The sequence below is a fragment of the Apteryx mantelli genome, chromosome 3, assembly GCF_036417845.1.
Source record: "Apteryx mantelli isolate bAptMan1 chromosome 3, bAptMan1.hap1, whole genome shotgun sequence".
NCBI lineage: Eukaryota > Metazoa > Chordata > Aves > Apterygiformes > Apterygidae > Apteryx > Apteryx mantelli.
The window spans coordinates 33,527,037-33,549,910 of NC_089980.1; the positions used below are offsets into that span (position 1 = coordinate 33,527,037).

The 22,874-nt window shown below is 38.7% G+C and overlaps 1 protein-coding gene across 1 annotated transcript in view; it reads left to right on the top strand.

The window, feature by feature from the left end:
• PTPN14 (protein tyrosine phosphatase non-receptor type 14) overlaps positions 1–22,874 on the top strand; it is a 117,180-nt gene that overhangs the window by 68,281 nt on the left and 26,025 nt on the right. Inside the window, exons 4-10 of the mRNA XM_067294697.1 lie at positions 10,189–10,286; positions 12,992–13,059; positions 15,791–15,861; positions 17,616–17,703; positions 19,452–19,540; positions 21,152–21,239; positions 21,937–22,019. Coding sequence (XP_067150798.1) covers positions 10,189–10,286; positions 12,992–13,059; positions 15,791–15,861; positions 17,616–17,703; positions 19,452–19,540; positions 21,152–21,239; positions 21,937–22,019 — 585 coding nt within the window. The remainder of the gene's footprint in view (positions 1–10,188; positions 10,287–12,991; positions 13,060–15,790; positions 15,862–17,615; positions 17,704–19,451; positions 19,541–21,151; positions 21,240–21,936; positions 22,020–22,874) is intronic.

The following is a 22,874-nucleotide window of genomic DNA, read 5'->3' on the forward strand; positions in this document are numbered from 1 at the left end:
CGCTGGAACTCCTATACCTAGTTGGAGCATATGTCTTGCGTCATGCAGCAAAGGAGGAGCAGTTGCCCAAGGCTGTGGCAGTCCCAGGGGTGATGGTTAGTTGTATCCCAGTCTGCAAAGCGGCCTCTCCTCGGCGGCATGCTACCTGGAGCACAGCGTGACTCCTGTCCTTTTTGCTCCCGAGCTGGATGGTGGCACTGCACATGAAAGCCTTGGCTCCTCACAGGGTCCCGTGTCAGAGCACTCAGCTGCCTCTGCTGTGCGGGAGTCCAGGGTGGGAGGAAAGAGCCCTGGGGCCCTTTATCACAAATGAGAGATGCCCCCTTAGTAGGAGGGTGAAGGTGGCAGTGGTGATGAGGGGAGTTGTGTGAGACTTCATAGGTTTGCATTCATAGCAAAACCTGTTGGGTACTTTTTTTTTTTTATTGCAAACCACGCAAAAAGGTTGAAGGAGGTTTAGCAAGAGGAATTTTTCTTATAGGCTTTGATATCCATTTAACCTACGGGCACTACTGGTTGAGAGTAGATCTGGGTTCAGTTCCAGTGTTACCACTGTTATGGGAAGTCGCATCCTTCCTTAGCCCCCTGTTTTCTCACTGTGTTTTTTTTGTTTGTTTGTTTGTGTTTTAGGGAAGTAGAGTGGAAGAATGAGAATACTAATCCTTATGTACAGCATTTAAGATCTATATATGAAAAGCTGTATGAGGCATTACTACAGTTAGTCTCTCATGTAATTCAGCTACCTGAATCATTCCTACTTCTTTATGATCAAAACCAAAGTCAAACTAATAATTGTCTCTTGTTTTGTAATCTTTGGACCTCTGTAGCTGAACTCAAGTATCTGTCTCAGGAGACATAAGCATATATAGTTAAGCTTAACTATATAAGTAGTCTGAAGTCAATGGGATTGTCATGTTGAAAAATAAAAGTTTAAGCATGTGCTTAAAACCTAGAACAGATGGATACGTGGCATGTTTTCAAAGAAGTATGGCTAATGAACCCTTTGCTCCCAAATGTTTTATTCTAGTGTTTCGGTATAATATTTATACTTGTATTTTCAGCTGAAAATTCACTAAAATAGAGATTTATTTTCACTCAATGATTTTGATTGTTTTGCTTTATTTTTACAATTGCACTCCAGCCTTTACAAGGATAAATAGTATGGTGTTGTCACCAGGGCTTGGCTTTGCTGAACTCCAGCTTGAAGAGACCAAATTTAGCTTTTGCTGAGAGGGCTTGAAAGACAAGAGAATATGGCTTCCCAAAATTTTTACTCTAAGAGGCATGTTGGAGTACTGTATTGTATAATTCTTTAGGTATTTGGATTAACCCTGATAAAATTATAGGTGGTTATAAGGGAGTTTATTGTGCTTATAAATTGTAGTGGGGCTCCCTGTAATTTGTTATAATTAATTCAAGAGTTCAAGGGCAGAAAATCAGGATCAGGTTGTGGCATGCCTTCTGCTCTTGCTAAAGCATGCTATTACTGGCCTTTATGAAATATGAAGGTTTAACTTCATATTTGTGGGTTTATTTGAACTTAGAGTATACAAAAAGTATAACATGCTGTTAAGAAAAAGTACAGATCCAGGGATGAAAGCTGGACCTGTTGTGGTTGGGGGGGGGGTCCTTTTTAAATATAGAGCAACTGATGGATGCTGCACGACTGAATCTGCTGGCTAAGCCTTTCAAGAAAGGAAAACGTGTTTTGGAAGGCTTGTGTCATGTCTGCAGGCCTCAACAAGGCCTGGATGCATGTAAGTGCTTGTGGTCCGTAAGAAATGGCAGGAAAAACAAAAGTCTTGCAGAGTGTTTCTTTAAAATCTGAGATTCCTTCTTGCAAAAAGCTTTACTTCTGGTACGGAGTTGACAGCTGGAGACAAAAGGCGTCCACAGAAGAGGCACGGCAAGAGTATGGTGGCATGCAGACTCATGGGTCTGCCCAAGTCCCTCAACTCTGACCGAGAGGGAAAAATTCCAGGGCTGAACGAATCTCCAGATTTATTCAGTCCTTTGCCTTTCAGGGAAGTGCCAAGAAGAATGCTGAATGTGATGCTCTTATCTGTATTTAACTGCTAAGAATTTCACTAGCCGTTCCTATAACACTGGATGTCAAAGACCCACAACATTTTGATAGCAAGCTATACTGAAAGCAGCTTTTTATGTGTGAGAGGTTATAAACCATGTGCTCCTCCATTTTCAATATGCATATTCTTTTCTTTTTGAGTGACTGATTTCCCTGTGTGAATTTGGCTTCACTGACTGATTCACACAAGGAAGAAATTTTGTCACTCCTAAAACGCATGTACTAGTTTGAAAACTTCTGCCAGTTGTGTAAAGCACTGGTGGTGGGGAAGAGATCTGAATTTTTAATAGTCTGTCTTCTGGAGAATACATACAAAGCAATAACCTTTAAGTAGTAAATTAATGAAATGGGGATAGTAAATAACACCTAGGAAATGCAAATTTCTGATCAGGCTGTTTTTAGGTGTGCAAAGGTTTTCCTGTTTCAATATCCTCAGCCTTGAGTTGACTTTTTTTTTTTTTTTTTTAAGCTGGACCTTTGGAAGATAGTGGCTTTTGGTAGGACCTTAAATTGGTTAGATCTGCTAGCTTAACTTTCTGTGTGCTCCTTGTTGCTCCTCATAGGACAAGTGAGTCAGCAAGGCTATGTATTATTTGTGCTTATGCTTGCAAAATGTATAGCAAAACAAATGGAAAGTGACTGTCATTGTGGAATTAGTCTCTTTTATCCAAATTCCCTTCTACCCCTTCAGCTATAAACTATTGTCTTTGAAGAGTGAGATTGAGAGATGTGGGAGTAGATGATATGAACTGTGCTTTAATCTGTCCTTCCTTTTCAATCCTATGAACCAAAGACATGAAAATAATGCTAACCTAGCATTGTTCTGTCCCATTAGGAAGGGGAAAAGAAATGACACAAATCTTTCCATGTATTTCACTTTATTTTGTTTCACAGTCATCTTTTCCACCCGGCTGTTGAAGGAAACCAGGATGTAGGCAGTTGGATTCTGCTTTTGAACAATCTCATTTCTCAGTTACCTGAGGTTAACCTTGACCTGCTGTATAAGATTGTTATGATCAAGGAGTTTCTACCCTAGAAACTGTTGCGAGTGTGTTTTACTATTGGCATTGACAGCTTGAGCTTCTGAAGGAAGTTTTTCCTGTGTGTGACATGAGCTCTTTCGTCTCCTTCCCTTCTTTTTCTGGCAAGTCTACTGATCTTTCTGAAGGTCTGATACAGGGTGTGGTAGACTTGTTCTCAGTAATACCCTTCCAAAAATATTCCTCTTTAGTAGTGAAGCATAGCCATTGTTTTTTATATTCTACCACAAATCCCAGATAAATGGCTATTGTCTAGTACCGTGAAACATCAGACTTCCGCTGGGAGATTAGCTGGTGAAATTCCAGAGGAGCGAGCTAGAGACGTTCTGTTTATCAATATCATCTAAGTTTTTCCCAAAGGCAAAGACAAGACCTTAGCACGGCGTTGCTGACAATGATGTCATCAATGTATGCATATATTTTTTTGTTGTTATTAATACCTTTAGATTAAAATGTGCTGATTGAATTCTTGCCCCTGAGATGAGTTCCAGCATGCTCAAGCCCAGAAATCATAACACTGTCTTGGCCAATATACTGAACATTGTATCTGAAAAGACCAGTCCTGTCTCTTTCTTTCTTGCCATATGAAACGCAGTCCCGGTTTGCAGTAAGTTTTGTTGCTATATCTTGACCCACATGAAATAAGCACTATCTAGTAAGTGGAACCCTGACTGAGACTTAGGAAAAAAATTCAGCTCTCCCAAGTCTTCCATTGGTTTCCTGCCTCAGCTTAGAGAGGTAACGTCATAGGGCTAATGATCATGAATTCTATTTAAAGCATGTTACTCTTGGAAAAGCAACCAGTAAGAGCTAAGTAGTACTATGATTGTCTCAGATGGCTGAAAAATAGCATTTTGGTCATTATCAATCAGTTCCTTTGCTCATTCTCTGAATAGCTGAATCATTGGCTTATCTAGCTCAAAGGCTGAAATTATGAAAGCCACCGTTTAATATAAAAAATAGCTTTCTCTTTAAATCACAATATGTAAGTATCTGTGGAATCCTGTCGCTAAATGGTATTGAAACCAAAATCATGGCAGATTTTAAGATGTTAGTTGAACAATAGATGCATCAATATCAAAGCTAAGGCTTAAAATAATTTTAGTAAGTGATAGAAGTCTTCTGTTCAGAAGAAATTGCTTCCCCTATGGGCAGATTATTGCATAACTGTACATTGCAGAGTGTCTCTTCAGAAGTATATTACCACTCTGAGATAAAACCAAATGAGCTGAATTGGACTGTTGTTGTGATTTAATATGACTTTTATTGTGTTCCTAATTTTAGAAGATCATCTAGTACTCTAATTGCTTTTTTTTTTTTTTTTTTAAGTTGGAAAAGAGCAGCAGGACTTGAGCTAAACCACTTGTGGAACTATCTCTCTCTCCTTTGAGTATTAAAGACTTATTATTTTGGACATATGGAAGCAGTAAAGCAGTTTTCTTTCCTCAAGAAAAGTTAAAACTACATAGCAATGCAGTTATCCAATAGATAGGCTTGGCGCCAAAAAGGTACCTAATGAGTTATAAAAAAGTTAGTCAAGCCAGTAGTTGCATCATTAGAAACAATTTTAAAGGAATTGTACCTCTTGGGTAACTAATACATTTTCTTCTATGGTACTAATACGTTTTCTACAGCTTATGTGTGTTTTCAAATACGCTTAAGGTAAATAGGTTTATTTGTATTGAAATTGTAATGGGTTTATTCAGGCTAGTTTGAAATTTCCAGCAAAAGCATACTGATGGATTGAAAAATAAAAAAAAGTCTTTCCTGCTGCTCTAAAACCAATGTGTATTTTCTTAACCCTTCCTGTTCATGATGCACAGATGAAAAAAAGTAAAACCAGGGAAGAATAACTAAAATCCAGATTGATCACAGTACAACATGCAAACAATACTAATCCTTCCTATCTCTATCCTGTCTACGTTTACATATACATCTATGTAAATATATATGTGTATATGTATGTAAAATATATATTTATATATATTTGGATTGTAAATGCCTGGGGAAACAAGCTTTTTTTGTTCTGTTCTTGTAGAGTTCTTGTAGAGAGCCTAGCAGAGTTGGGCGCTGCTTGATTTTTAGGGCTGTTGGGTATGATAATATTGTGAATAATTATTAATGAAGTGTTTGCCTTGTGGCTCTCTGTGGAAGTCTGTAGTAGGAAAAGTGTGAAGACTCAGTGCACCAATGCAGTGAAGATGCAGTGCACTCTGCAGAACAATATCATGTTCTTGCTTTTGAAGGTACCCTTAAATTTTTTCCACAAAAATCTCACTTCCAACATTGTTCAGGCCAGGTTCTGCGTGGGTTGTGATATTTGAAAAATTTGCTGCCCAAGAGAAAGGAAACCAGTAAAGTGAACTGAATTATCTTCTGTGTATTTAAAACAACAGTAGAGATTATATATAAGATAAAAAGTGATGATTGCAGAGTGCAGTGAATTCAATGACATCTATACAAACACAACCTGATGTTGTGAGGTCTATGCAGAACTATATGGGCAAATGAAGTTACTCCAGATTTACGCAGCTATAGCTAAGTCTGAATATAAGTCTTTTAATTAAATTTTAAACAAGCACCCTTGTCTCCTGTTTCCTAGTACCGTTTGGGTTTTTTTCTCTGATGTAATATTGATTGCTAAAATGCAGATGTTGATACCAGAGTTCAAATGTTGTCTTATAACTGTCCAGTTGCAGCAGCTTTACTTTATAAAGTGTGCATTTTGATGCCATAGATGCAAATATGCTCTTAATGTTTTCTGTGTTGGCTAAATAGAGTTGTGGGAAATGATATCCTTGTAATTATGGCTTTGTTCAGACTTGTTGTCCACTCCCATTCCCCTTGGAATTAGCTACAGGCTGGCAAACTGTAGTAGCCTTTATTATATTGAACATACAAAGGCTCTGCTAAAAAAATTTTAACCCAAAATGAGCACAAGAGAAACAAGGCTGGATTTCAGCTCTCAGCCCACTTGTCTATGGTGTGGTCTGTCTTCTGCCCTGCACTCCCCTAGTATTCCATGCAGGCCCTTTGAATAAAGTGTTGTAAGTCTTAATTTTGAATTTCTTGGCTTTTATTATTTTGGGGTACAGTTTGCAGACTTCTCTTTTGTTCGGTTTCCATTTGCTTTCCCGACTAAACCACCTAATCGGAGGGTTATGAAATACATGTTTTTATCTGCTGTTCTGGAGCAGCTAGCTTCCTTCAGTTAATCTATAGATGAATCGTTTTTAAAATGTTTGATTTCCTTCAAATTATAGACACACTTTTGCAGTCTAAACAAACAAAGAGTAGTCTCAGCTAGTGACATAATAACAGCATTTAACATAATTTCAGACAGAGGAGCCTCAAATCCGTGATGGAATATGGGCCAGTTTCTGTTCTCTCTGTCTAATGGGCAGAAAGCCTGACCACAGTTTTGCAGCACAACTCAGCCATGAATCTGTGGCTCATAGAGCTATTATAGCCTTTAGCAGATCTTTATCCAGGTTTTTCAGTGACAACCCGGCTCCTGCTCTTCCTGGAAAGTGGAATTCATGATTCCAGTTCATGCCTTACGCTGCCATAATTAAAGGATGTGCCAGGGGACACCTTATATGGATGACCCTTGTCACTCTCAATCCAAGAATAAAGATGTAGCTGTTACAGACCATAGTTTTCTGTCCCAGTCTTCTTCAATTTATCTTGCCACTTCCATGGAAAAAAGATGTCAGAGACATACTAGGTGATTGGTTTTCTATGCACTTGCCTCTGAAAGCTGCCAGCTTTCTCCATAGGTGTTCTCTGTTGGAAACACTAGTTAATGTGACAGAACAAGCTGTATATATCTTTTAAACTCTCTTTGCACAACGATCCATAATATACAATAAATCCAAAACTTTTAATCTGCTACAATGTTAGTAGATTCAGTGCTGTACTGTCATACTGTAGAATATTCCTGCTATGATTTTTTAAATTTGACTTGATTCTGAATTCAGGGTAAAACACCTTTAAATGGGCTTCTTTCTCATACAGTGGGTGCTGAGTGCTTTCTTAAAATCAGATTTTCTGAAGTATCAGCAAACTAAAACTGGAGATATCCGGCATCACCATTCCTTTTGAAAGTTTTGATCATAGTATTTGATATTGCAGTAACAGCATTAATGTCCTATATTTTATGATGCTTATATAGATAATCCTCACTGTGGTTCATCTATGTTTTTGTGGACACTGTGGTTGAAATCCCAGCTCCTGTAAAGCTGATGTCTTGATTTCAATACAGCTAGGATTTCACTGTAAGATTTTACATTTTTTGACTTTTGTGTAATCTCTTAACTTTGTGTTCATTTTAGCAATAGAGTTTTACTTTTGTTCTATTAGAATAGAACATATGTAACTCATGCATATATATAGACCAGTAACATAAATAAACAGCCTGCTTTGGGATTACAAGTCTCTAAAACCAGATTCAGTAAACACTTATTCATGTGCATATTTGACAAAGCAGCTTATGTGAAGCTTGTGTGAAAGCATGAATATTTGCAGAATTGAGATTTAGTCATTGCACAGGACTGGAAGCAAACTGGTTTTGTCCCCAGGACCAAGCAAGCGCTAAACCTGGGGCTGAAGCACAAGGATCAAGCTGAGAAGCAGTATGCTTTTTACACTTCCTTCCTCAATCAAATTTCAATACCCACTGATGTCTTAATCTTCATTAGTCTACGTGAAAGCTAAATCTAAACATTTTAAATGAGATTTTTTTCCTGTTTGAAAATATTCTCTGTTTGCACTTTTTGAGGGAATAGGGGGAGAGGGAACCTAAAGCTAGTAACCCAACAATTACCTTTTAAGTGCATGTGAAAACTGGCAGCTCAAAAGGGGACTCCTCGAATGTTAAGGATCATATGCACAGGCCTTCCACTGAGAGGGTTTCTCTGCACTGAAAATGCTTGTAGCCTGTTGCAGTGCTGTTACCTTGCGAGTACAGGTCTGGTCAGAGCATTGGTGCTGTCTAGTGGCAAGTTACTGCATCTCACATTGCTGACAGAAGAGTTAACTGAAGAGAAATGTAAAATGCCGTATTTGATTAATATCGCTCAAAGAATGACTTTGGGTTTTTTTTTCTTTTGAAGCACACAGGTCGTTTCCACTATCTCCGCACAGAGTTAAATGGTAACGTTTGTGAGTATAGTTTGACTGTATGGTATAGTATAGAATGTAGACCATAGTATAGAATATAGACTGTATAGTATAGAATATGTATTTGTTCTACAGTGAAGTCCTTGTAGCACGGATGATGTTACTGTGGTTCTCTTCCAAGAAGGAAAGGTAAATTGCCTTGTTAATTGCCCAGGAAGGCAATTAAAAAAAAAAAAACAAAAAAAAACCCCAAGACACACACACCTGTCTGAAATCATTAAAACACACCAAGAACTGTTTCTTTGCTAATCCCAAAGGTTCAAGGTTAAGGCCAGATGTGGTGTGCTGGCTGCAGCTGAGTCCAGCTAAGAGTTTACTGCCCCCAGCCTTTTTCTGACTGCTCTTCGCTGTCCTCCTTGCGGAGGCTGCAGTCTTTCTGACCGCCTGACATGCTTGTGTATGGTTTATTTGTAACCCAGTTCTGTCAGAATGATTTGGTTTAGCTCAGGCAATTATTTTTATTTTTAAATGCCTGCTGCTTTGAGGGGATGCCCTTTGTGTGAGGGGGCAAGCGCGTGTGCCACTGAAGGGAGCAGTGACCTGTGCCAGGGCACGGTGCTGAGCAGCTGAAGCAGTAACCTCATAACCTGGTTCAGCTGCAGCCAGACTGACGTGTCCCGTCACAGCCTGAGAAACCCCTCTTCTTTGTGTGTTGGCATTTGGTTTTTCTTAACTTCAGTCACCCAGACCCATCATTTACTATTGGTAGGTCTGGGGGTTGGACATGCGAGGCTGCAAGCATGCACACGAGCTGTGGCTACACTGGTACAATATCTTTGGGCTCAGACTTGATGAGTTTTTGTGTGTCAGCTGAGGGAGAAACTGTGTTTTATGTCAGTTGGGATGGGTTACATATGTGTGCACCAAAAGTTTAAGCTGATGGACACTAGATCCTTATATTGTAACTCAACTGTTTGATTATTGGCACATCAGTGACAGATACGGTGATCTTGCAGTGGTGGCTGCAATTCCTTCAGCTGCCCGTCTTGCCCCCTGCTGATTTTACCCTCCATGCCCTTGAGATAGCTCAAGGGAACACGCATTGGTGCCTGCAGAATAAAATGTTGTAGCCTAGTAACAAAGCTGTCTCTGTTGGACTTTAACCTGATAATGTTGGAGGGATTGGTCCATATCCCTGCTGCCTCGGCCATCGCTGCTGTGTGCCTGGTACGCTTCAGTGGATGGGAGGGATGCAAGGCCGGGGACACTGTAATTTGTAAAACTTTTGTGGAAAGCTTCTTGTTTGTCCTCAGCTACTCTGCTGCAAATGCAAGGTGAAATGTGTAGTTTCTGTTACTGTGGTTTAAACCAAACATAGTTTACCGTGTGATCAGTTTCTGGAGATCAGCAGGTGTATGGTACTATTAGTTGGTTTTGTTCGATTTGTGAGTCTAAGTCATCTTTATGGATAAGGGATGCCAATATAAAAAATTTCTGTATGGTCCCCAGTTAAAGTTACATCAGTTGGCCAAAGTATTTTGCTAAAATTCCATTTCTCCTATCAAAATGGTGACCCTGGAGCAAAAACCATAGATGAAATATGGAAGCCTCTTTCTGTATTGGAGAATGCATGGTAACCCCAGAGCAGGTAATCCCAGCAGATGTTACTCTTCTGGGTGGTCTTGGGAGTACAAACTAGAACTTCTTATTTTCCTTTTTGTACACTTGGAAACGTTGTCCTCATAGCAGTCTTATTGACTTATTTTGGTAATGTCCATGTGCCTGGCAGATAATGTGGAACTTCTTAGTTCAGGCCTGGACTGTTGTTCTAACTAAATGACCTGTTTGTGGGGAATTTTTCTTACTTTCGACAGTCTCTCATTCTGCAGAAAATATGCAAGCATATAGACTTTGTAATTTGTTCTCCTTTCTTGTTTGTAGATATCAGTATTACCTACAAGTGAAAAAGGATGTTCTTGATGGCCGATTACGTTCTTCACTGGAGCAGGGAATTCGGCTAGCTGGTTTGGCAGTGCAAGGTAAGATGATGTTACCTGCTAGCCCATTTTCAACTTTCCCATTTTTTGGGTTGATCCAGATGTTGACTGGATTTAGTATGACTCCTGTTCACAACCGTTGCATTTCCTATTGATTTAAAAGCGCGTAGTTGGACTGTCATTGATGAATGACTTGCACCCTCAGGGTGGGAATGATGGACTGCATCATAGTGTTCAGCATTACCATTTGTAAAATTGATTTGGTACTGAATCTGAACAAAGCTCCATTTCTTCCAACTCCAGCCATGGAGTACTTTGTAGTAATGAATTTACTTCATGTTCTCTGTTTTGAAATGGAATTACATCAAAGAGTGTAGCAGCAGCTTTAATTTTGCCTGTAATTAAAAACTCATTTTGCTGTATATTGCCATCTGAAGTATGGAAGAACACATGACTGTAGTTGTTGTGTGAGTTATAAATTAATAATAAACTAGTTCTTACAGTGTGATTTTTACTTTGAGCCTCCTTAGGACATCAATAAAAGTGGGATTGTAAAATGTATATGGGCAGAAGAGGAAGCTCTCTATTTGAAGAAAGTATATTTCAGTGCATCCGTGAATATGAGAACTTAAGGCAGAATTTCAACAATCATGCCCTGGGCATGCCTTCTGATGGGGGGTGGGCAGGAAATGAGTATGCACATAATAAGGAACATGTAGTTCTGACCCTTGAAACTTAAAGATTCTGTGGTATAGCCTGTCCTAGTAATGTTTTTAAATCTGCAAATTTGAATCTAAAATGCAGTGCTTCAATCCTGGCTTCTCTGATTTGTGGAGTGCTTTGTTGTCAATATGAAACTTCTCAGGACTTCTTTTGTGACTTTCTAAAACATCCTTCTTCATTTTGACCAAGTCAAAATGCAGCAGTTGCAAGAGGGAATTGTTTGTAGGTATTGTGTTCTGTTTCTAACCGCCACTGGTAGTCCGTAAGGCTCTTTGCAACTGTCTTAAAGAATGGATTTTCAGAGGGATTAAACATCTTCCTATTTCTGACATTGAGGGGAACAGTAGGTACTCATCAGGTTCAGATGCAGGTCAATAGGCACTGGTGGCACTAGCTTCCTCTCCAAAGCTCTAGAGAGGTACCAGCAACCACATTTTTAAGTACACTGAAATTATATTGTAAAATAGTAATATCTTAAGCGAAATGCTAATTGCAATTAAGAGCAATGTTAATATGATCTTTCTTAGGGCAATGGAAGTTCTATTATAGTGTCTTATTTTTTTGCATAAAATTTGAAGGAAAAATGTCTCCTGTCAAATCTTAAAATGTTTTATGAAAAATGAAAAGGATGTGTCCTTACTGAATTTTGTAATTTGAGTCAATGAAGTTTTTCCAGTATGTAAGTTATTGATAAATAGATACTGAATATGTTACACTGGCCTCATGTCTCTGGAGCTTTTTGCTAGCTTTGGGAGCTAGTCAGTCTCATTATAAGCAGTTTGCAATAATCAGTTTTATTGTGAATTTTCTACGTAATCTGTTATCTTTCAAAGACCATTGCATCAGAATGCTGCAGCTAATCTTGTTTGCTTTATTCATGACCTTGTATTACTCTCTTTGTCCTTTGCATGTGATGCAACTGAGGATATTTGAAATACTCATTTCTTTTAAACTTAGACTCTGTATTTCATGTTCATTTTGATTTCTTTCTGTTTATGTTAAAACATAATTCTGAGGTGAAAACAAAATGAAACTGCATTTTTGGCATCCTGCAATATGTGAAATTGTCTAGAAGCTTTGAAAGAATGTTTAGCTAATATGATTTATGATGGGGATTTCCAGCTTCTATAATATGAGAATCTTGTAGATGGCGTTTGATCCAGTTCAATTAAAATAAAATAAAAACCTCCTGGCAAGATATTCTTTTGATATAAGCTGTTGTGTACTTAACAGATAGATAAATATAGGCTTTATTTTGTTTTTAAAGTAGTTTGGCCTTTAGGAAGCATTTTCAAAACTCCACAGTTTCAAGGACTTTTAGACAAGAATCCTCAGCTGGTTGTATGAGTGAATGTGAGCAAGCAGATGAGTAGCTCTTAAAAAGATGTAGAAGGAGAAGAGGCAAGTAGAAAGGTGTGAAAGGCCAGTCATTTGAAGAAAAATGACTCCGTGCCTGCGCTGTTATAATGGCTGGAGAAAGAGAAGACGTCTATTCAAATTGTGCTGTTTATTAACAATTTATTTTTAATAGAATTGGCTGGTAGATTTCAGCCTTCCAGGCTGTAAAATTAAGCGTCTTTCATACAATTATGTTGAATTATAGCAGAAATAGATTTTTTTTTTTTTTTTTTTTTTTTTTTTTTACTTGGTCAGAGTTGGGAATGTTGGAGAAACACAAGTGTGCCCCATCTGGACAACCTCAGGCTTGTTAGATGGTGATGTTAGTTCATGAAGGCCACAAGAAAGAAGCTCTTGCACTCCTAATAGTTAAGTATTGCAAATGGCCATAATATAAAGGAACTAAAGAGAGAAATTACTTGTTGCCTGTTATTTGATTGCTAGTAATAACACTATTATTTTCAGACCTCCATGTTAAAAGCTGAAGTACAAGCCGAAATCTTTGCACTGGGTTGTGACTTCAGAAAGAACTTGCCCACTTGAAGTTAAGGATCTGTGCAAAGGTTGAGTGAGGTCTTAACATGTGTGGAAAGTGCTAAAATGAATAATTGTGTTGTTTTCTCCAGCGGATTTTGGAGACTATAATCAATTTGAATCTCATGACTTCCTCCGAGAATATGTCCTGTTTCCTATGGTGAGTTACTTTTCCCCATCTTTTGTGATCTTTTATGAATAATTCCTCCATGCCTCAGAGATGGCTTTATTGATAATAGAGTAAAAGCACCAGTGTAAAGTGTTAATGGCTGAAATAAACTTTGCTTCCCCAAAACTGCAATATATTTGATTGTAGCTGAAGATTTAGCCCTTTTTCAGTCCTTGTTAAGCCCCTGCTAGGAATAGATGTCAACAAAAGAAATGTATTTAATTGAATCAACTAAGAATTTGCATTTATTTAGAAGGGTGTATATCAGCAGTACTGCAGTATTAGTAATACCACATAACCAGGGGGTATGAGGGCAGCCAATATAGTAAATGTTTTATCACAGGACAAGTCATCCAGTCTTTGCTCAAGAGAATGCAAACTTAAATCAATTGACTGTTAGACTGAAATGAAGCATGAATCAGGACTTCTGAAAATGCCCTGCAGGGACTGTGCTGTAAACTTATTGTTTTAAATTTGAATTGGAAACTAGCAAATAATTTGAACGGTGAGGGAAGTGTTTTAGGTCACTGATTACATTAGACTGTGGTGATAGATGCCAGGCACTTGCAACCCATGACATTGAGCTCCTCTGGGAGAGTAGTTTACTGCAAAAAACTGCTGAGATTAAGGCTGGCTTTATCTCTCACTAAACTCCAGCAGCACAGAACATGAGTGTGAGCTTCATAAAATGTCAAAGAACTTGAAATTCTTTCTGAGTAGAAGCAAAACTTGGAAGTGGGGTGGGGTTCCCCTGTCCTAAAAGTTAGGCATCTGGTTTTTCCTACAGTTAGTGGGGAGGCAGAGGGTCTCCAGAAGATGATTCACTGTAACTTGAATGTCTGAGAAAGGCACTTCTAGAAGCAGCTCTTCTCATTTACCTTGGCTCTTCAGCTATATAGCCTTCTGTAAGCTGGAAGTGTATTCTAAACTTCAAAAGGTGATTGCTGTTCAATTTGGGGCTCGTAAGTAGCTCAACGCTACCTGAAAGTGAAATCCAGCAGGAAGAAGAGGAATTAATGAATACATAGAAATATGAGTATCCCTTGCATACCTAGAACATAGCTTCAGTATTGCCCTTCCACTAAGGAACTACTGTTAGCCAGACTAGTGCAAGGGGATTTCTATGTTAGGTCTTTTTTATTTATTAATAGGTAATTGATTAATCTTGCATATAGTTGATAGTTTACCAAGTGACATATTATAGCCTAAGTGGGAAAGATAATGACTGCAATATAGACAGAGAAATGTGTAGTCAGGCTGTCACTTTGCAAATTACTGTATTTTTGCAAAGTCCCTTCAATATATATATACATTTTGACCCATTTGGAGGTCTGTTGTCCTTTGTTATGTTATGGTTGCCTCTCTTTTGTTTTGGACCCACTTGTGGGTCCATTTCCTGGTGTCTTGCCATTCATCCATGCTACTACTGCTAAATTTAACAAAATCTGCGAAGTGTCAGCTTCCTATTCTTAAATCAGCTGGTTCTCTAGGCACTTTTTTTTAAACTTGTCTTTTCTCCTCTGGGAGGAGTGTATAACATAATAGTAATATTTCACTGCAAGTACTGTGACAGTTGCTAATTGCTGTAGATATAAACTAGTCCTAAAGCAAGTGGGAGGTATTGAACGAATCTCAGGCGTAGAAAGAGCCTCCAAAGAGAATGTTGCTATAAATTCATTAGTGAAGTGAGCTGGTGAATGAGGGAGGGGTAGCTACAGTTGTACCGTTTGATCTTGTGAGGCTACAATGTGTGTCAAATGGCATTTCTTCAGCAGTGAAAAGAACAAAGTTATGTACACAGTACACCCCACAGGTGTGTAGCTGTGTGTAGGCATGTACTATGCTATTTTTCATTAGCACGCTACCACTTTCACATTTTTCTGTGGCAGAAGCAAATATCAGAGAGAGGGGGGCCCCACTGAGCAAGAAACTGGCAGTGTGTTTAAGTACAATACATGCAGCCTTAAGGCTTCTTTTTAAATAAAAATAAGAACTTTGAGGTTTTGCTAGTAAGTTTTTCAGCTTTTTTTTTTGCCTTGAATTTATGACCAGATTTCCTTTATTAACTTGCTCCTGATTATTTCAGAATTATTTCTATCACATGTTACTAAATTTGTGGAAGACAGAAATTTCTACTCAGAAATGTGTTGAAATCATAAAAGGAGTTTTGTTGCATATTTAAAGGAATAGTGAAGTTTTTGATTTCTTTAAACATGGGGAAGGAAGTACCAGCAGTTTGCAGGACCGGAAAGACCCATGACTTCATTTTGTTTGGTCTATGTCTATGCTAATTTTGCTTGCATTATTTTTGGCTGATTTGAAAGGTACATATTCATTTTTAGCCTTCCAAGTGGTTTTTAAAGGCTTATTTGATCCTTATCCCGAAAAAAATCCCTTATCCATGCTCTATATACTGTTGTGTATTTGGGAAAAATGTCCACTCCCTCTGCACCCCCCTCTCCTCCCCATTTTTAGTGATATCTTTTTACAACAAACAAAAAACTAGACCCTCGTGGTTTTCTTGCAAATTTTCAGCACACTGTGGTCAAGCATGTGCACTGGCTTTTCATTGCAGTTGATGCTAGGTTCTCTCAATGTAGCTATCTAAAAGAGTATGAACGGGAAACAACCCCAAAACGTGTGCCGTCATAATTTCTGTCTTGCATTTTGTTGTCTCTCTCTTTGGATGATTAGTCTTTGAAGCTCCTTCATATTCTTACAGGATTGGACCCAGGATGAAGCTGTCTTGGAGGAGCTGACTCAAAAGGTTGCTCAGGAACACCGAACTCACAGGTGAGCTTGGCATGTTAAGATTCAGGATTTTTTATTGTTGTTATTGTCATCCCTGTACTCCCCTTCCTCACCTTCTGGCTGTGGTAAACTAGCCCATGTTCATGTTACTTTTATGCTATGTCTAGCTGGATTTTTAATTAGTCTGTAACAAAAGATTATCTGCCTCTTGCAACCATAAAATGGCCAAGGAACTTAATCCTAAATAAATGGGCATTGCCACCAGAAGGTTTAATGACTATGTGCGACTCTACTTGCACTGTGTGGTAGATTCCTTTCTCTTTATGGTTTTGTTTAAATCCTCGTGGTGAAAAGACCCCATGACTTGATCAGAGGTGGTCCAAGTGTCTGTCTCATTCAAGAGAGACACACGCTAAGCAGTTATCTTCTTTCAATGTAATACTAATGAAAATAACAGCAGATGGGATCTTGTCATGTTGTGCTTTAAGTCACATCATGAAAAAGATACAATACACTGTCACTAGTAAATGATCTAGGAATGTACATGTTAGTGCTCCAGTACAAATACCCTTTTTGTAAGCAAACTCCTTTGGTGTCATGTAGGTATACTGGTGGTAGAAGTATTCAAACCTCTAGAGTGCTGTTCTTAGAAAAACAGCAGTGCCTGTACATCATTGGAAGTAATCTTTCAAATTATGTTATGAATCTGCATTAAAAGGTTTATTTTATAAAACGAAATAGGAATATTATGTCAAAGGTGCAGCATTCTTCACTATATAACAGAAAATCGTTGTAAAGGGACAAATGCCAGTCTCTGAGTTGTAGGCCATTCTCAGTGTGAGATTTAATGCAGACTTGGGCCTTTGATGCAACCGAAGGGATAGCTTCCAGGCTGTCCATGAATAGGCCTGAGTCTGTTCTTCTGTCTCTCTGCCATGAGCTGCTTGTGTGATCTTGGTTAACTCACAGACTTAAAAGGGAAGATTTCCATCCCCTGCTGTGCTCTTTTGTGCTGTCTCAGCAACACAAAGAACAAATACTTATCCTCATTTCAGCAGGTAGATCAAATTCCATCACCTTTCTCTCCCTCTTTCCCCCAAGTATTATCTGGTTCCATGTTTGTATGCTGTGGTAAGGAGGAGCAAAAAGGAGAACCATTAATAGTGGCCTTCTTTTGGAGCAGCCTACAATCTATTCTGACCTGCTTTTGCTCACTGAAATTTGTCCAGATTCCTGAGCTGTGACAGAAGCATGTGTAGACAAGTGTGTATAAGTTTTCAGGCAGCTCATTCTCTATTATGGAAGAGAATCTGCTCAAAATATGGATTTAGTGCCTGTTTTTGAATAACCAACATAACATGAAAATGTAGGTCTTCCCTTTTAAGTCATTTTATGCAACTTCAGTGGACTTGTATACTATTTATGCAAATTAGGGTCCATATGGGTCAAACTGGCCATCCCAAACTAGACTCATCCTGATGCAATGACCTGAGGTATTAATACAGCCTGGAAAACATTTGATGTGTGCAGAAGAAACTGAGTAATATGATCAATTCAGTTTGTTACTCCTGTAGTTTGAGCTGTGCTTTGTACCTTCCCTTAGCAACGTACAGTAAAATTTCTCCTCTTCCTGATTATGATCCTAATGTTGAAAGTTAGATTTGTGCTGTATGTTTCTAGGCAGGATATCTGAAGTGTCATCTAAAGTGGTTTGTGAACCTGCCATTTTTTCGCAAGTAATTTCTCTGTGCTTATAATATTCAACTATGTTTTGCCTTTTGTTACTATAATTGCAGTGGCATTACAGCAGCAGAAGCTGAGCTGATGTACATCAATGAAGTGGAACGTCTGGATGGGTTTGGGCAGGAAAGTTTCCCTGTGAAGGTATGTTAGAACTGTTAGTATATATTATAAAGGAACCTCCACATTAAGTGATACAGGGGTCTGCAATGTCCTTTGGAATGCATAGAAGTTAAATATGTCCAAAAGAGACAGTTGTATTTTGCTGTTCCAGAAGATGAAGTGATTCTGGTAGTTTGAATGGAGTTTTCGGCAGGAGGATATCTTAGGCCTCTAGTGGACCCTGTTGCTTCTCTTCCACCAAAATCCTTTCCACACAAGGGGTTGTATGTGCCAGGGCTGCTCGAAGTCCCTGCTCATTTGGGAAGGTGAGAAGCTCCTTGCTTTAATTTCTGAGTGCTGTCTGAAGGAGGATGGCTGGAGCAAATGAACCTCTGCTCTGATCTTATTTAGCAGAATAGGAAGTTAAGGTGGGTGGTCTTCTGTCTTCCTCAGATGCTATTTGCCAAACATTAGCTTTACCTCTGCTTAGTTTCTCATATGTCCGCACCTGTTCTCCACACTTCTTAAAACTGAGGGTTTTTTTCCAAGGTTTGCTTTGAATTTGTAGTCAATGGAAGCCCCTTTGCTATGTATGGTCCTCCTGGCTTTAAAGAGCACATGCTACAGTGATAAGCTTGTGCAGAAAAACTGGAAAGTACTGATTCTCCTTGCCAGCGTGCCCCATCTCTCTTTGCCAACCCACTCAGCCACTGTTAGTGTTGGACTGTCTAGGCATCTTCTGCTAGTTAAACCTTAGTAGTTAGAAACAGGTGCAGATACTCCATTCTTGCCTTCGGGGGATAAAATGCAAGAAGGCCAGGAGAATGGCTCAGATTTGATCTGTTAAAATGCAGGGGTTTGTGTGTAACTTTTCTCATATCCTTTCTTTTAGCAGTTCTTTTAACCACACTATTTGTGTTATCATGATTTTTATTTATCACTCAAAAGTGTGAATCAATTACTGTGGATGCAGTTTGGGGGGAGTTGTTTTTGTTGGTAAATGTACAAAAACCTCTTTGTCAATAGCTTTTGTTAAGCTTTTGTTGCAGTATGAAAAAGCATTTTTAAGAAAACAAGCATGTGCAAAGTGGAACAGGAGCACATGTTTCCCAAACAGGGGGCTGCAAGGAGACATGGCCAGGCACAAAAGCAATAGAATTTCTGAAAAACAATGCAAGGACAGTGGATGTTACATAGTGAAGTACATGTAGATGAATATTTAACCAATAGTCTGAAAAACAATGGGGAATGTATCTGTACAGAAATACAAGAAGTACTTTCTTGGGTGCCAAAGTGAGAGCTTCTGCACAAAGTACCCAAAAGGAGGAAGTGTGAAGGGTGTAGATTTTGAGAGGGATTCCATCTCCAGGTGTGGTTTCCTGAAATCGCTACCTGTTTCACCAGATGACAGGAGTAATACTGTGAGTAGGAAAGAAGAATGTTGCTTTTGGAAGTCATATGGGTTCTTGATACCTATAATTCCAATTATAGGGGATGTGGGGTGTTATATAATGTATGCTAGTTTGTGGTGTTCCTGTTGTTCCACAAAACAGAATGGTGGGCTCGTTTAGCCTTCATCTATTCTCACTAATCAGCAGACTGAATCCACTTAAGTGTTAACTACTTTGAAATAATGCAAATCTGAGTCAAACAGAACAACAAAATATTGGTTAGCCACTGTCCTGCATTACGTCCTAAAGAATGGCTTTTATTTGGTAGTTCTACCTGTGTTTTTTTGTGTTCTTTGGCCAGTTTCTTTATTTAACTAAATATATATGCTTTTTGTGTAGGATAATCACGGAAATGACATACACCTCGGTATTTTCTTCATGGGAATCTTCATAAAAAACAGAATTGGAAGGACAACTGTGATCTATAGGTAAAAACCTAGGGAATTCTGTATTTAAAGTGCGGGTTTTTTCAGAGCTCTGTGTGGGGTTTTTTCCTTACTTACATATGACTTCAATAGTGCCAATCCTCTAACTGAGGAGTACTCACCTCACTGTTTTCAGGATTTGCCTCTTGGCTGTTAGAGATGTGATAAAGAATAATTTCTGATGTCTGTGAATGGGTTTGACGGCAAGAAAGACGTAGTTTTCTGTCATGTATCTTGTTCTACTTACGAGGCTTTAATCCCTTTTCTTTTCTTGCCTTTTGTGTCTGCCTCTTTGATGCATCTGAATGCAAATCTGTTCAACCTCACTGTTGGCAGCCCAGGTGTTCAACATTTCTGAAAATCTGATTGCCATATTTAGGTGCCCCAGTAAAAAGCTGAACTTTTTCGTCCCATAATTTTGAAAATCCTGGCTGTGTCACTTATTTGTCTGTACTACTGTTTATTTTGACAATTAGGGATCATTTAAGGCTTTCCGTTAACCATAGTTTGTGGCATTTGTTACTTCTTATAAAATCCTGTTCTGTATGAAAATGCTGCTAGAAACCTCCATGATTCCAGGGAAGCTAGGGTTTTACTCATTCCTTTTATTATTTGCTACTGTTCTGTGGGCTATTTCTTTTAATATCATTGTTAACTTGGAATGGATTTTTCCTGGTTCCTGCTATGGGAATATGAACATTTGTGTAGCCAAACAGATTGTTTGTGATGAGGTACAGTAGTATATGGTCAGTAGCTAAGGTTTGTATCGGGCTTGAGCAGGGAGGGTTTTTTGTTGGTTTTTTTTTTTGCCTTAAGAGGGCCTTGATCTGACGCTTTCCCTGTGTAATTTTGCGAAGAAATTAGATATTCCTTTTAACTATGGCATTCTGAAGGCTTGTTTAAAATGTAGGTGACAAATACAAGAAGTTTCTTAAATGTAGAAATGGTAGTTGGTGCTGGGATCCTTACTCTTTGGAAATATGCACTTCAAGCATCCTGCCATGACATGAAGAGGAATGCATGCTGCAAACAGAACAAACAAGTCCTTTCCATCCCCGTGGATTGCATGCAATGTACGCAAATGTGTCTGTCAGCTATTTGTAAGAAGATTATAACTCTGATCTTGGGTAACCTGACAATTACTTGAAAAAAAAGATTGGGAACATAAAACAGAGTATTAACATGGTATGCATAGCCTACATAACCATGTTGTCAAGTTAACCTTCTTCAGGAGGAGTTGGCTCTGTAGGAAAGTTGGAAACAGCGTTTGGAGAGGAATGGCACTACAGAACCAAATATTTCTTTTCCATCTGGCTAAAGTCAATCAGTACAAAGATGCTACAGTTCAGCATAAAGTTTATCATTAATGTACTTTCAGTTTATCTTTTATTGTGATTCGTCAAATCAGTATTTTGAGAGATAACTTTTGACTCTCCTGTTTTGTGTTAGGGACACAACTTCTTTATTTTCCTGACCATGTTTATTCACCAAACAGCTACTGAGAATTTTTCCCATAAAATGAGACTGATGTTGACTAAGGGACTCTTAATGTGTTTGTGAAATGTTTGAATGTATGTGTTGGCAAATGTTCCAACATTTTTTTTTCCTCTACAGGTGGAATGACATTGGGAATATAGCACATAACAAGTCTTCAATTGTTCTAGAGTTGATCAACAAAGAAGAGAATGTGCTCTTTCACACAGTAAGAAAAAGATCTAGTTGGTGTCATCAAGAAACCTGCTTATATAAAAAATAAACTTTTAAAATTCCACTGTCCCAAAGGGGCTCACTCACCATAAAACCCCCCACCCTGAAGTTCACATTTTTCTTTACGTGGAGAGTGAAATTAATTTTGTTTCTCTATCAATATTTGCACTCTCTTCTAAGCACCCTAAATTATACTACGCTGGGAAGTTTGCAAAAAAACGAAGTGCTTGTTGGATGTAACATCAACAGTGCCGTACTACATTTCATGCTGGCATAAATACAACTGTGGAAACTGTGCACAGGCTCCCATACATGCACATACTGGAACTGAAGGAGGGGTGCAGTGCTGTTCTGCACCATTTAAAATCTCTCCAGGTCTCCTTGAACCAAGGCCAGTATGGAAACTGGACCAGCAAGCTTGAGCCATTTTTCTTCATTGTCCCTCCTCCCCTCCCACTGTGACATAGCAGTGAAGTGGCAGCGTGTAAAGGCATGCCACTGTATTTCAGTAATTCAATGCCTTGAACACTTCTGAGGGCACTAGACATGTTCTTGGCAGCCGCTTCTGTACATGACAAACCTTACCAAGCATTACTGCAATTGGATTTTTAGAACTCTTCTTTGTTACTTCTTGGTAAGAATAACAAAATGAATAATTAGATTTTTTTTTTTAATTTTTCTTGTGTTTAAAGGATGATCTTGAAAATGCCAAATATATTTCACGACTGTTTGCAGCAAGACATAAGTTTTACAAGCAGAACAAAATCTGCACAGAGTGAGTACTCTTTCTTCAGAATTATGTTCTGACACACTGCTTTGGAAGCTCTCTGAGTTTTGGCGTGTCTTTTTTTTGTTTGTTTTTCTAGTCACTTGTGCCAGTTATTCTTTCTCCCTTCATTTTCTTTTTTAACCAACAATTGGAACAAAAGAATGAAAATGAAATTTAATTCTGAGCCTTGTGAGGCCTGATGCATGACCCCAGTTGGATGTTGCTCCCCATGCAGCCAAAACTGAGAGAGAATTGTGAGTTGAAGCCCTTCGTCTCTGCCATTTGTGACCCAGAGTATTAGAATAAAACGGAGGGAAAGGTGAAATATTCTAATATGCCAAAATGTGAATTGTAGTAGCCTTTTGAGGATGCCATCTAGCAGCTTTCCTCTTCTAATTTGGTAGTATAATTTATCTGCTGCTTATGCACCTCAAACAAGTGAGCTACTGGGGAGGACACCTGGGAATGTTAATCTATGTAGCCATCCTAGCATGACTCAAAAAAGCCTATAAATCAGAGCCCTAAGTCTCTCTTTTAAGCTCTGCTTTGAGCACTTACTGAGGGTCTGGCCTTGAGTTAGCTCTCTCACACAGGTTAATCCATCCTAATTGAGGGAGGAATTCTTGAGGCGTTGGTTATAAGACAAAAGTCAGTTTATTAGCTGAGGATACTTCATGCATACCAGCATGCAGCCAATTTTAGTTTGAGATAAACTGAGTGAATTTAGAGTTTGAGGACTTTTCATAATATGCCAGGTTTGTGTAGCAATGAGAATATGAATCCCTTGCAAAATATCTAGCATATCTGCTAGGTAGCTGGAAAGCTGCAAAGAAGTCTCATCTCCATCACAGCTCTAGTTAG